This window comes from Benincasa hispida, chromosome 10, assembly GCF_027475165.1.
Source record: "Benincasa hispida cultivar pf3 chromosome 10, pf3_genome.v1.1, whole genome shotgun sequence".
Classification (NCBI taxonomy): Eukaryota; Viridiplantae; Streptophyta; class Magnoliopsida; order Cucurbitales; family Cucurbitaceae; genus Benincasa; species Benincasa hispida.
Window position 1 is genome coordinate 51856251 of NC_143487.1, and position 14560 is coordinate 51870810.

The 14560-nt window shown below is 34.3% G+C and overlaps 2 protein-coding genes across 2 annotated transcripts; both read left to right on the forward strand.

The window, feature by feature from the left end:
- Positions 1–2331: 2331 nt before the first annotated feature.
- PDV2 (plastid division2) lies at positions 2332–5239 on the forward strand. The gene is made up of 2 exons (XM_090305777.1): positions 2332–2848; positions 4326–5239. Exons 1-2 carry the CDS (start codon positions 2588–2590, stop codon positions 4983–4985), a joined length of 921 nt encoding a protein of 306 aa, XP_090161903.1. The 5' UTR covers positions 2332–2587; the 3' UTR covers positions 4986–5239.
- Positions 5240–10339: 5100 nt separating this feature from the next.
- HB1 (hemoglobin 1) lies at positions 10340–11488 on the forward strand. The gene is made up of 4 exons (XM_039046553.2): positions 10340–10584; positions 10702–10816; positions 10940–11056; positions 11155–11488. Exons 1-4 carry the CDS (start codon positions 10469–10471, stop codon positions 11290–11292), a joined length of 486 nt encoding a protein of 161 aa, XP_038902481.2. The 5' UTR covers positions 10340–10468; the 3' UTR covers positions 11293–11488.
- Positions 11489–14560: the final 3072 nt, after the last annotated feature.

The following is a 14560-nucleotide window of genomic DNA, read 5'->3' on the forward strand; positions in this document are numbered from 1 at the left end:
GTTGCATACTCTATAAATAAAATTTTCGAGGCTATTTTTAAATTAAACAAATTAATAATTTACTTAAAAGAGTAAATTTGAGCTCGATCCAAAGAGTCCGTCCAAGTTCAATCTAATTTAAGCCCATTTAGCAAGGTCCATAGATTAGACTATGGGCCTATGTTTAAGAAGTTAGACTGTTCCCAACTTGGCCCAATTAGTGCTTGAAGTCCTAGGGCTTGGTCTTAGGCTAAGGTTGGACCTTTCATTATTTGGGTTAGGCTAGCCCGACTTGGCCTAGTTATGAGGCTCACTTTTACTATACTTAAAAACATATAGTGAATTTTACATGAAAAATCTTCTTGCTCCTATATTTCATAAATGTCTTTCAATTGGAAAATTTTCAAATAAGATTTTTAATATAATTATCGACGTTTACTCTTTTCACTTGGCCAACACAGCATAAAATTTCCATATTTTCTAAATATTCTTAACGATGGAAAGAGAATTTAATAAATTTATATTAAATAATGCATTCAAAAAGAATCTGCATTTATTATATAATATTAATTAGTTGAGATTTTTTTCCCCATCAGCAATTAATATGATTTCGTAAGCGTCATTTTTTGTTTTTTTATTTTTGTGTATATATACGAGGTTTATTTCAAATATATTCCATATGCATTTAGAAAAACGACAGATTAATGTTGTTACATAATATATACTCCATAATTATTTGGTTATATATTCCACATTCTTTATCATATGTACACATATATATTTAGTTATTTTATCAATATATAACTCATATTATATGATACTAATTAGACCATAAACTAAGATACATGGATTATCGAATTATTTATTTTTTTAAAGAAAAACTAAATTAGTACTCTGAAATGTTTTAATAATCTTCTTTTCTCCACAATACAAATATTCGATGGTATATTTGAGGTGGATGGGACACAATAAATCCATATATATTTGAAATTGAAATTGAAAACAAAATGTATAAATACACCCAAATCCTCACCCATCCATCACAACCTCGATTTCATTGACCAAATCGACCAGATGTATATGGATATATATATATATTATATATATATATATATATATATATATATATATACATACATACATATATATATGGATTATTTGAAATAAGCAATCATATATATTTAAAAAACAGTGTATTGTGACCCGATCGAAAATTTGAGATTTTGGGTTTAAAACCATTAGTTAGGAAAAGTTGAAGGATGTTGAAGGAAAAAGTAGAAAATGTCACACCTAGGTTATATATATATATATATATATATAATATACAGTATAATATCGCAGAATAACTATATTTAAACAATAGTATATTTTTAAACAACAGTGTAAACGATATTACATCCACAGTAAATCCATATATATTTAAATTTGAAAGAAAAGTACAAATACATCTGGATTCATTGTCCATCCATCTAAAACCTTAGATTCATTGACCAAATCAATCGATATATATTGAGTATTTGAAATAAACTTGGGGGATATATACGGATTATTTGAAATAAACTCTGAAATTTTGGATATATACCACAAGTGAAACTGTTTACAAAGGCCGATGGAGCTTGACGATCGAGGAGCTAGAACGAAGATCCACAACAGAGCTCGAACTCTTGGACAAAGATCCACGGTGAAGGAATGAACGAATGCTCGAACGAAGATGGATGCTTAAACGAACGCTCGACGATCAACTCTCCACACGACGGTACGAATGGAGCTTAGATTTGAAACATGAGACGAACACTTGATGGAGTTGTTGACGAAGGCCAACGGAGCTCGATGGTCGACGGAGCTAGAACGGAAATTTATGACGAAACTCGAACGCTTGAACGAAGATCCATAGTAAACTTTGGTCAACAGCTGCATGTGGTGGAAAAGGATCTTCGACGGTCGAAGACACGAGCGACGATTGTGGAACTAGTGAGGTTGACATGAGTTTTGAGAGAGAGAGAATTTAGAGAGAAAAAGTGGGGTTTAAATTCTTAATTGACGTGCGTAGAGACAAGATACGGAAGATGGGAGAGTTGTAAATGAACCATAATATTAGGGTAAATAATCAATCCATCTGACCATTTTAAAATAAATAGAAAGTAAAAGACATTGTTGTAATTTGGACCCATAAAAATGTCTTTTTATGTGTAAATCCCTAATATATAAGTAATATTTATGCCAAATCTGTCCTTTCGTTGCAAACCTTTCTTTTGTTACTTTATTGACAATTTGGTCAATTCAATGACTCTCTAATTGTTGCTTTATTGACAATGTGGTTTGGTTCGGTTTTTTTTCCATTTTTTTTGGTTTGCCCTTGTGTGTACCAATTGATAGAATCCGTTTAAGCGAATAAGTGTTGGGTCAGACTTGCCATGGCCAATCAATATATCCATAGTGACAGCTCAAGAATCACTTGTAATCTTCTAATTTGGCCACCAGAAACTATTTATGTTGGCGCCTTCTGATTCCTAGTCTAGTGCTTTTCAAAACCCCACTTCCCTTTTTTTCCATTTCCTTCCTTCCCCTCAAAACCCTAGTCTTGGTGCAGCCGGAGCAAGCAGCGTCCATGGAAGAAGACGGCATAGACATGGTTCTGGGCAGAGCCACGGAGCTCCGATTGAAGATCAGCAACTGCATTCACAAGGCAACAACCACCTCCTCCCTCCGACAACACCCTTCTGCCGGAACGGCAAATGGGGCCGTCAACGACGGCGGTTCCGGCTCCCAAACTCCGGTCGGCGATACGGAGGACGATGAAGAAGTGGAACGACTTTTGAATATCTGCGATGCCCTTGAGTCCTTGGAGACCCAACTCTCCTCACTGCAGGTTCTCTCTTAATTAGGGCATTTTTTTTTTCTCTCTTCTTTCACACTTCTTAATTTTTGGGTCTCTGACTTTGTGCTGCTTTTGACTTACAATGTAATTTTATTTGAATTGTATTTATTGTTTCATATGACAGTTGTTCTTATCTGGGTTTCGTTTTTCTTTTCTTCATTTTCCCTACTTTTGCTGAATTTGTCATTGTGGTAGAAAGAAAGTGAATTGAAACTTTGCAACTCCTTATTGAATTTCTCTGTCAAATGAGACATTGTTCGGTTCCTTTTCTTCAATGTTAAATTTTTACTTGACATGTTTCAAACATGCTTTTCATGTTATTTCTAAAAGTTTTTCCTGTTTTATGAATTATAGTAAACAAATTTGGCCTGGAATTGTATTGCTAAAGTATATTCTCTCTCTGTATCTCTATCTCTGTCTGTCTCTTCCTTCTTTTTACTCTGCTCAAAAGCAATATAATTTTGAACTTTTACCTTTAGTTCCATGATTAGTTGCCAAATCATAATGCTTTGAATTGAACTTCGATGCATGTTATAGGATTAGCTTTGAAATAATAGGTGGTTGTATTTGTAGCATCCATCATGTCTCAGTGTGGAAACGAAGCTTAGAGATCATTTGGCAACTTTTCCCTTTCTTGTTTTTTGTTTTGATAAATATATGTGTTTGGTAAGTGTTCCTTGTTTGTAATTTCTTGATGGTTCTAAAAATTGTACACCAATTTTGAAAACAAAAGAAAATGATTTTCTTGTTATGTGTAACGAATCAAAGCAATTATCGAGAGAAAACGACAAGCAATGAGCAAGATTTGAGAATAATTTGAATATTGTAGACCACCACTTATGTAAACATTGTTTTGTAGAAATCATCAATGGAAGTATTTTTTGTGTCACACAAGCTAGTGAAGTTGTGTGTATTTCTTTGGTTATATAGATGGGTTATTGCTAGAAGCACAAATCTTTTCTTGTTTTACTTCTTTGGTTATATAGATGGGTTATTGCTAGAAGCACAAATCTTTTCTTGTTTTCTTTGCACTCACAGTTGCGTGAGAAACCTGAGCGCATATCATAGTACTAAATGTAGGTTATGTCAGAATAATAGTTTGGTTTATGCTCTGTTTCATTACCATTTATATTAATAAAACTCTGGGACGATGTTGTATTTGTTGAATATATTTGCATACCTAGCTATCTAATTATATGATGCAGAAAATTCTTCCAGCGGTAATTGAATTTGTTTCTGCAAGATACCTAGATAAGACTATTAGTATAGTATTAGTAAAAGGTATAAAAGTTATTAGATAGGAAGTTAATTGCTGAATGTTGTTATAAATAACAGGAGGGTGAGTGAGTGAAAGCGGGCAATTCTGTGGAGTGGTCTAAGGCTTGAGTGTGCTCACTCAAGAGGGGGTATATTCCAGATCTTGATTCCAGTTAAGAATTATCCTAACAGTTTCTCTTGTGATTTTAAGGATTTGCAACAACAACAACGATATGAACGGGAAGCTGCCCTCTGTGAGATTGAACAGAGCCGCAAGATGCTACTGGGCAAGCTCAAGGAGTACAAAGGAGAGCATTTAGAAGTGATAAATGAAGCTTCTGCCTTTGCTGGGGAGGCAGTAAAGAACAACCATGACCTCATGCTTCCTCCATATCCAAGTCGTCCTCCATATCCTCTTCACTTAGACAATGAACATTTATCTCCATTCATGTCTGCTCGCAAATCTGCCCGCAATGGGGTAACCTTGAGCTACATGACAAAGGATGCTAAAAGGGAGTCAAGTGAGTTGTTACCTACCAGCCAACAAGCAAGCACGAGAAAGTCGAGGAGTGGATTGGGTTCACTCATAGCTGCAGCAGCCAAGGCAGTGTTTACCATTGTTGGTGTTGTGTCTATATTGAGCATGTCCGGTTTCGGGCCACAGATCGTAGCAAAGAGAGCTACCCGTTTGAAGATATCCAGTGCATACGAACAGCCATCAACTGAAGAAGAGAGACCGAGAGCTGAATGCCCGCCAGGGAAAATCTTGGTTGTTGAAGACGGGGAGGTTAGGTGTTTGGTGAAAGAGAGAGTCGAAGTTCCATTTTCTTCTGCTGTGGCAAAACCAGATGTGAACTATGGATGGGGTTAATGCCCCATTTCAATGCTTCTTCTTCCACTTCTTCCACACGAAAAGGTAAATTCCATCTTCAGAGAAGCTCTAGTCTTCTGTGTGTAAAGTTAAACACATTTGCCCGTTTTAAAAAATATATAAAAATATATTAGTTTTTTTTTTAGAGAAAAAAATATTAGTTATTACAGTTTAATTTAAACAAATGTTCGTCCCTATATTTCTTTAAGAAAATATATATTAGTTCAAGAATTTTTAGAATTTTGATTCTAAAATATTCAACTGTTCTGTTTTCGTAGTTAAAGTTTTGAATTTTTAATTCTACTCTAGTGTGGAACTAATAGAAGGGCTGTAAAGTAAAATCTTCAATAAAAGATTGAGATGTAAATTTGATAAAAACTGGGTAAGTATAATGTGATTTTTAAAAGTGACTAAAAAAATGAGTACATGGGAAAGAAATTTCAAAAGTGATGGTGAAGTCAAGTATTAACAAAAATAGGGTTATTTTTTGTGGAAAGGAAAATCGTGTATCCAGTACACGATTACCTTTAAATCCAGTTAGCGTCCATGTCAGTCACGTGGACTTGGTCAAAGAACCAAACTCATAGATAGGGTCCACGATTTGATTATTTTTATATATTTTTTTAAATTTCTAACTAATAATTTTGTTTTTTAATATAAAAAACAGAGTCATGATCAAATATAATTTCATTAGTTCTTTAATTTCACAATAGAAGTGTACATGAAATTAATAGTTTTGAATTACAAGTCACTCGGTTTTCCAGAGTGTTTGACTTGTCAGTGAATAAGAATCCTCCAATAAGCTGCATAATATATGCTTGTGCATATCTCTGTATGGTGATATCATTGGCATCGGGAGGCAACTTTGGAAATTGGAATGTTAACCACATGATACTCAATCTTGAGCCTTTCAAATCATCTGGTCAAATGTTCAAAAGATCGTTACAAATAGTTTTCCAATCGTATGGCAATGAACTCAGACATACGACAGCAAGGACGACAAACGACAATTGTGAGAGAGAGGCAGAAAAGGGAGAAAGTTTGAGATGAGGAAGAGAGTGAAAGGAGAAGGTCGTGGGGGGTTTTTGGGGACCATTAAGTCGTGTACCCTGTACATGATTTAGGGTAGTTGTGGATCCTGTCTACGATTACCTATGGTCAACGCTGTATGCCTGGCAATCTGCGTATGCCAGCTCACTTCCAATTCACGTGTTGTGAAGTGAACTCGGTCCATGATTTAGAGGTAATCGTGTTTCGGGCCCATGATTACACAATCTCATTTTTATCAATACTTTCAGCCCAGCTCAATTTTTGTTAATAATTAATAAAATAACATTGTTTAAAAAAAAAATCGAAAAACTAGCTAAATTGAAAATTTGAAAACCTAGGACTGAAGTGAAAAAAATGAAAAAAATAAATTTGAGAGCAAATTGTCATACCTCTCCCCAGATTACCCTCTACACCAAAGAAGGGATGTGAAGACAGTAATTGTCAATCCTCTTATAACAACTACAGTCCACCATAAACTCGTAAACCTGTTTCCTGAGCACCTGTTAACCTAATAGACAATACTTACCTTGGACTGAATGAGATCTTATCCGTTATCATATCATTCACATTTTCCAAAGAAAAAGAAGCAATCCTACTTAAAGTATTGAAAAAGTACATTAAAGCACTAGGATGGACTCTTGCTGACATTAAGGGTATAAGTCCATTCTTCTGCATGCACAAAATCATATTGGAAGGTCAGAAAGGCTCTGTTGAACCTCAATGCAGGCTGAACCCTTCAATAAAAGAAGTTGTCGAAAAGGAAATCATTAAATGGTTAGATGCATGAATTATTTTCCCCATCTCAGATAACACATGGGTTAGCCCGGTGTAGTGTGCCCCAAAGAAGGGGGGAATGACAGTTGTACCCAATAAGAACAACGAATTAATACCAACGTGTACAGTCACCGGTTGGAGGATATGCATGGATTATCGAAAAATCAACGCTACGACCAAAATGGATCACTTTCCCTTGTCCTTTATTGACCAAATGCTAGACAGGTTAGTGGGGACCGACTACTTTTGCTTTTTGGACGGATACACAGGGTATAATCAAATTATGATCGCACTCGAGGATCAAGAGGAAATGACATTCACATGCCCATATGGGACGTTTGCTTTTCGACGCATGCCTTTTGGATTATACAACGTCCCTAGCACATTTTAAAGGTGCATGATGGCTATCTTTTTAGATTACCTTGAGGATTCCGTTGAAATATTCATGGACGATTTTATAGTTTATGGAAGGACGTACGAAGTGTGTTTTGAGAATCTGGAGAAAATCCTAAAGGTGTGAGGACACGAATCTAGTTCTTAATTGGGAGAAATGTCACTTCATGGTGACCAAGTGGATTGTTCTTGGACTCAAGGTTTCCAAGTTTGGCCTACAAGTTGATAGAGCAAAAATTGAAGGCATTGAAAAGCTACCGCCTCCTACAATTATGAAGACCTTGAGAAGTTTTCTAGGACATGTTGGGTTCTATCGAAGATTTGTCAAGGATTTCTCAAAAACTGCCAGACCACTGAACATGCTGCTTGAGGTTGAGAGACCTTTCGACTTCGATGCCAATTGCCTGAACGCATTCGAGAAATTAAAGAGTGTGTTAGTTTCAGCTCTAGTTCTAATCTCGCATGATTGGACAAAACCATTTGAGCTTATGTGCGAGGTTAGTGGATATGTGATGGGAGCAACTTTGGCTCAACGAATAGAAAAGATTCTTTACCCCATCACATACGCAAGTAAGACTCTTAATAGTGCCCAGAAGAATTATACAACCACTGAAAAATAGTTGCTGGCCGTGGGTTTTGCCATGGAAAAATTTCAACCTTATCTGCTGGGATTGAAGGTCATCATTCACACAGATCATTATGCCATCAAATACTTGATGACAAAGAAGGATGCAAAGCCAAGACTGATCAGATGGGTCCTACTGCTTTAGGAGTTTTACATAGAAATAATAGACAAAAAAGGGCCAGAGAATAAAGTCGCAGATCATCTATCACGACTTGAAAATCATGAAAATGATTGAATACAACCCTCTGTAAACGCCTCATTCCTTGATGAAATGTTGTTCAAGATCGATGAGTACTTGCCTTGGTACGCGAACATTGTCATTCACACAGATCATTCTGCCATCAAATACTTGATGACAAAGAAGGATGCAAAGTTCAAGACTGATCAGATGGGTCATACTGCTTTAGGAGTTTGACACATAAATAATAGATAGAAAATGGTCAGAGAATAAAGTCGCAGATTATCTATCACGACTTGAAAATCATAAAAATGATTGCATACAACCCTCTGTAAATGCCTCATTCCCTGATGAAATTCTTTTAAAGATCGATGAGTACTTGCCTTAGTACGCGGACATTGTTAATTTCCTAGTTTGCAAACATTTTTTCGAAGAATATACATCACAACAAAAGAAAAGGCTCGTGCACGACTGTAAATTCTATTATTGGAACGAGCCTAACTTGTACAAAAGAGGTCCTGACCAAATCTCAAGACAATGCGTTCCAGAAACAACATTTCAACACATCATCTATCAATGTCATGAATTGCCCTATGGTGGGCACTTCAGAAGTCAGCGCATAGGTGCAAAGATCTTGCAGAGCGGAAACTACTGGGCCACCTTATTTAAGGATGCACGCAAATATATCATGAAGTGCGACAGGTGCCAGAACATCGGGAACATTTCAGAAAAAAATGAAATGCCAATGAATGTTATTCTGGAGGTGGAATTATTTGACGTTTGGTGGATAAATTTTATGGGTCCATTTCTTCTATCTAATGGCTACAACTACCTCTTGTTAACTGTTGACGATGATCCAAATGGGTGGAGGCGATTTTCTGTGCCTCAAATGATGCGATCACCGTCTCAAAATTCTTGCAGAAAAACATCTTCACTTGCTTTGGCGCTCCCCGACTATTATAAGCGATGAAGGCATACATTTCATCAATCACATCGCCAACAAAATTCTTAGCAAATACAACGTTCACAACAAAATAGCCGCAACATATCACCCCAGATAAATGGTCAGATTGAGATATCTAACAGGGAAATCAAGACAGTGTTGGAAAAAGTTGTCAACCTGACGCGTAAGGATTGGGCACAAAGACTAGACAAAGTGTTATGGGCATATTGCACTGCATATAAAACTCCCCTAGGAATGTCCCCATACACTCTAGTCTTCGGCAAAGTCTGCCACTTTCTGTTAGAACTTGAACACAAAGCATTTTGGCTACGAAAAAATTTAACTTTGACTTGAAGGCCATAGGAAACGCGAGAAAGCTTCTCTTATAAATTCTCTTATAGGTTTCCAATTATAAAAAAGTTTGTAATGAGTTTAGATTTTTTTAAGTTTAGGAATATATTAAATATAAATTAAAAATTAACCTATTAGATATTTTTTTAAGTTCAATCAACATAAAAGTTTTAGGACTAAACTTGTAATTTTACTTGGATAAAGATATCCATTGATATGTCTATATATTCGTAATATCCATAGATATCTTTGATATCTTTTATAAATGCTCATAAAACATTAAAGAAATGTCATGTATTTAATCCAATATAAATACTAATAACAATATTCATGGCTTAGTTTGAGAGTAAAAATAACTTTATTATTAATCTAAACAAAAATTATAAATTTTTTTACTTACAAAGATATTTGTTGATATTGATATTTTATCGATATATCCGTGAAATTGAAATATCTTTATTGATATCGATATCTATATTTAAATTCTTGATTTAACCTAATACATATCTCTTTTTGGAAAAATAAAGCTTCTAGCTTAAAATTTGTATATTTAGCCAAAGGTTGACAAACCACCATATATTGATTCTATGGTCGTGTTGAAACCATTTAATTGAATATCCGACGAATTTTTCGAGGTCAAAGGTTGATAATAAAATAAACCTAAAAAAAAAACTTGCCAAAGGAGAATTACCCAACCTAACAAACGACTCCAGTCCAAAAAATAAAATAGAAAAATAAATAATTACACCAACTCCCATGCTTTGATCAGTGAGTCAATGCCAAAACTAATTTTTTTTTAATTATAAAAAATCCCCAAATGAAATTAAATTGACACAAGGCACCAACTTTAAACGCATAACTAAATTCATCATTATTTTTCACCACAAGAATCCCACCAAACCCCAACCAAAACCAATAAGAAACCTGCAAAATTGGCAGTTTTTCAAGACAGCCCCCTGTTTTTTTACATGTCTAGTCCTTGCCTTGTGGGCCCCTATGGCTTTGTATTTATTATATTCTTTGAATGAAAGAAGCAAAAAGCAAGTTGCCATGGCTTTTCATTCCAATGAAGAGGTAAATTTTGAATCCAAAACAAAAGAAAGCATATGTTGGGTTAGTGCATAAATAGGATCTTCCAATATGAATTTACTCAAAAGAAAAACACAGACATGGGAACATGTGGAGAAGGAAAAGTTTTCACTGAAGAGCAAGAGGCTCTTGTAATCAAGTCATGGACTGTCATGAAAAAGAATGCTGCTGATTTGGCTTTCAAATTCTTCCTCAAGTATAACACTCTACTTCTTTTTGTTCGATATTTCCGTAAATCGAAAGGTTCGTCTTATTTGACGATTAGAATTGAATATTTTCTTTTTTTCTTTTTTTTTTTTTTGTTGGAGTTTAGGATATTTGAAATTGCACCCTCTGCTCAAAAGATGTTTCCCTTTTTGAGAGACTCGAAAGTTCCGTTAGAGCAAAACCCAAAGTTGAAGCCTCATGCTTTGAATGTTTTCACTCTGGTAAGTTTAATTGAACCTTTAACCTTCTTAGCTAGTGACATATGTTTTAACCAGTTGAGTTATATTCAGATTGACATGAATTAAACTGAAAAATGATATCTGAACTTGCGTTGAATTTTGTAGACTTGTGAGTCAGCCGTTCAACTTCGAAAAGGTGGCATAGCAGCCGCAAAAGAAACCACCATAAAAAGGCTAGGGGCCACTCACCTCAAGTATGGTGTTCTCGACGAACATTTTGAGGTAGATTCATATTCTATTTTGATCTCCAAACTTCAAAACTCGATTGTCGTAATTCCAGTTTGACGACTGTGGCGATGTATTTCTTGTTTTTCCTATAGGTGACAAAGTTTGCTCTTTTGGAGACGATAAAGGAAGGAATTCCAGAAATGTGGAGTGTGGAGATGAAAGGGGCATGGGCTGAAGCTTATGATCAGTTGGTTTCTGCCATTAAAGCTGAGATGAAACCTTCTACTTAAACCTCTTTCTGTCAATTCACTTCGACGGCGTCGTTTTATATGCTTAATTTTCATACTGCCTAAATAAATGCATTTGTTCATGAACACAAGTCTTGTTTTTTAAATTCAAAAGCTTCATTGTTGGATTTAATTTGAGTTATTATTATTGTATTGTATAAATTTTGCTTAATCAAATCATCGGCTTTTTAAATGATAATCAATGTTTATGACCTTTACATTAATATAAATATCATTCATTAATTTGTTTAAGAATTTTGTTCCTTATGAAATTAAATTAAAAATTTTCATAATTGAGGTAAAATATTATTTACAAAAATAGGAGCTAAAAAAAACTTAAATTACAAATTTAGTCTATAAATTTTTTAATATCATAAAATTCACAGATCTACCTGACACATAATTCAAAGTTCGAAGCTTTATTAAACATAGAATTCAATTTTATATCTAATAAATCAAATAATTTTTAAAAATTTTGATCGATTACACACAAAATTAAAAGCTTAGATCTATTAGATGCTTTTAAAAGTTCAAGGATTAAGCTCTTTTTTAGATGCATTAAAGAGACTAAAAGCAATATAATTGAACATATGACTAATACAACTTAAATAAATTAAACATTAGATGGTTCTGTATACATTGATTTATTTTTAAAATTAAAAAGCAAAAACTTATTTCTAGATACTTTTACTATATTGCTTTTATTTCGATGGTTTTATCCAACTCTTTTGACATCGGCTAAAGTGAACTTAACTTAATGGTATTGACATGTTCTTCGATTCAAGAGGTCAAATGTTCAATTTTCCACTCTACAATAATTGTATAAATAAAAAAAAAAAAACTCTTTCGACATTGAAGATAACATGATATGCTAACCTAAGTGATTAAGTTAGATTAACAATAAGACATAAGATCAAAAGCAGTAAGACTACGGTGGGACTTTTCCTCCTATTTAAGGCACTCATATATTTGAATCCCAAAAGGGATTTTAAGGCATACTAAAAGAAAGCAAAATATAAAGAGAAGAAATAAATACATTAATATTGAAAGAAAAAATGAAAAGGAAAGAAAGTTTGGTTGGGAAGATGAACTATTAAAGTAAGTAAATGAAAGAAAAACATAAACAAAAGCAAAGAATTAAGAAATTTTGAATGCTCTAAAAATAAACTTATTGATAAAGGAAGGAAACGAGACAGCTGAAAGTTAAAGAATACGAAAAAGCATAGCTAATGCAAAAATTACACTTAGTCGTTCTTCTCTCTTCTAACTTAATCACATTCTAACTCTCATTCAAATTATTAAATTTTCCTCGACATGTCAATATTTTCATTGATATTTCTATGTTTCTACGGATTTGATATCGACATTAAAATGAATCAATATTTCCATTCTATCATAGAAAAAATTATGAAATATAAAAAAAATAAAATGTCATTAATGGAAACATAATATATAAAATAGACATCTTAACTTGTTTAAAAACCATAATTTTTTTCAGAAATATCATTCAAAATCAACATTGTTGAAGGATAAATTTTGGACCAATCACAAATTTTCACATCATTTCTTAAATTAATGATGAAATTACAAATCATCAAATTTGGAACCAATTAAAAGTTGACATGTATCCCAAATTGAAATTGAAGACGTAAATTGACAGATTCCGATGATGCCACTTGTTTTCTCATGACCATTGGATTGGATGAAATTAATTTGGTCCAATTTGATTTTATGATTTGGGCTAGGATTCAATTGAACCCAAAAATAGGCTTAATTTGACCCAAGTGCCAAATTAGGCCTAAATCCAATTAAATGGACTAAAAGGCTAGGTTCATGGATCAACTAAGTCCAAGCCTGCCAAGCCCACCTAATAACTCTATAAATAGAGGAGTTTTCTTCATTTGTGGGGGTCAGAAATTCTACATTCCAGATAGTCAAGAGAGAATTCTCTGCAATCAGAAGACTTCTTGACTCCTGAAGACTGAACTGTTCCTTGAAGCTCAAGTTCTTAAGATCCAAGACTCTTCCAAGACTTAAATTTCAAAAACATCACGTGCTCCATTTCCCCAAGTTAAGTGTATGCATCAAACTGAAAGGGAATCAGAGGATCAAGTATTAGAAATCGAACCACATTCGCATCAAATTAACATCAATTCAAGTTCAACTCCACAAAACAAGTTTCTCCTGAAATCTCGTGCAAAAAAATTGGCATGCCTAGCGGGACATTTCTATCTCTTATCTCTCTCTCAACGTTCAAACAAATCAATAACACAAAAAAAAAAATTGCATTCAAGGTAACTGCTGCAAGCAACTTCTACACGGGGTCCATCACTCACAATCGTTTAAAAGAGGTTATGCAAAAGTAAGAGCATGGTTCCATCATCGCATATAACATCTTGAAACTCTAAAGGCGGGATTTTCATCAACAAAAATCCTTTGTGTGAAAACTCTACTTCTTCCTCCAGCAAGTCAAAGAGGGAATCACACCTGGATGTAGTGTCTGTCATGATGGCGGATGTAACAGCCGAGGCGGCCAGAGCAAAGATGGAAAGAAATATAAATTTCCTGATAAAAGTTTTAGATGAGTGAGATCATGAAATCGCTACCTTAAGAGAATAGATGAAAGCTCATAAAACTACTAAGTCGAGTCAAACTCCTGCTGTCAAAGCCAATGATAAAGGGAATACCGTGTTGTAGGAAAATTTGCCACAACAATCAACTTTTGTTGCCTCATTGTCGGTTCAGCAACCACAAGATATGATCACCGACTCCATCAGAGCTCAATGTAGAGGCCCGTCTCGAACTTCTTTTATGTACTTCATCAAAGTTTAAGACATACTAAAAGAAAGCAAAATATAAAGAGAAGAAATAAAGACATTAATATTGAAAGAAAAAATGAAAAGGAAAGAAAGTTTGCTTGGGAAGATGAACTATTAAAGTAAGTAAATGAAAGAAAAACATAAACAAAGACAAAGAAGTAAGAAATTTTGAATGCTCTAAAAATAAAATTATTGATTGATAGCTTGTAGAAATACAAGCTATTGTAGTCTTTCACTTAGAATTATGAGAGTTAATAAGCAGAATATGCCTCAATAATACCAAGAATTCATATGGAAAAGTGAGCTTGCATCGATTAGCACCGAAAATCCTCACTAACCCTATATCATGCATTATTCTACATCAAAGTGTCTATTTTTGCAACTATTGCAAGGATTGATCGCATGCGTTGGTCCCAGACCGCTGCAAGACTGACAATCATCATGAAGACCAG

Coding starts and splice junctions, on each gene's coding strand:
- HB1 (XM_039046553.2), top strand. CDS start 10,469: ATGGGAACATGTGGAGAAGGAAAAGTTTTCACTGAAGAGCAAGAGGCT. Junction 10,817..10,939: donor CTTTGAATGTTTTCACTCTG/GTAAGTTTAATT, acceptor TGAATTTTGTAG/ACTTGTGAGTCAGCCGTTCA. Junction 11,057..11,154: donor TTCTCGACGAACATTTTGAG/GTAGATTCATAT, acceptor TTTTTCCTATAG/GTGACAAAGTTTGCTCTTTT.
- PDV2 (XM_090305777.1), top strand. CDS start 2,588: ATGGAAGAAGACGGCATAGACATGGTTCTGGGCAGAGCCACGGAGCTC. Junction 2,849..4,325: donor CCCAACTCTCCTCACTGCAG/GTTCTCTCTTAA, acceptor TGTGATTTTAAG/GATTTGCAACAACAACAACG.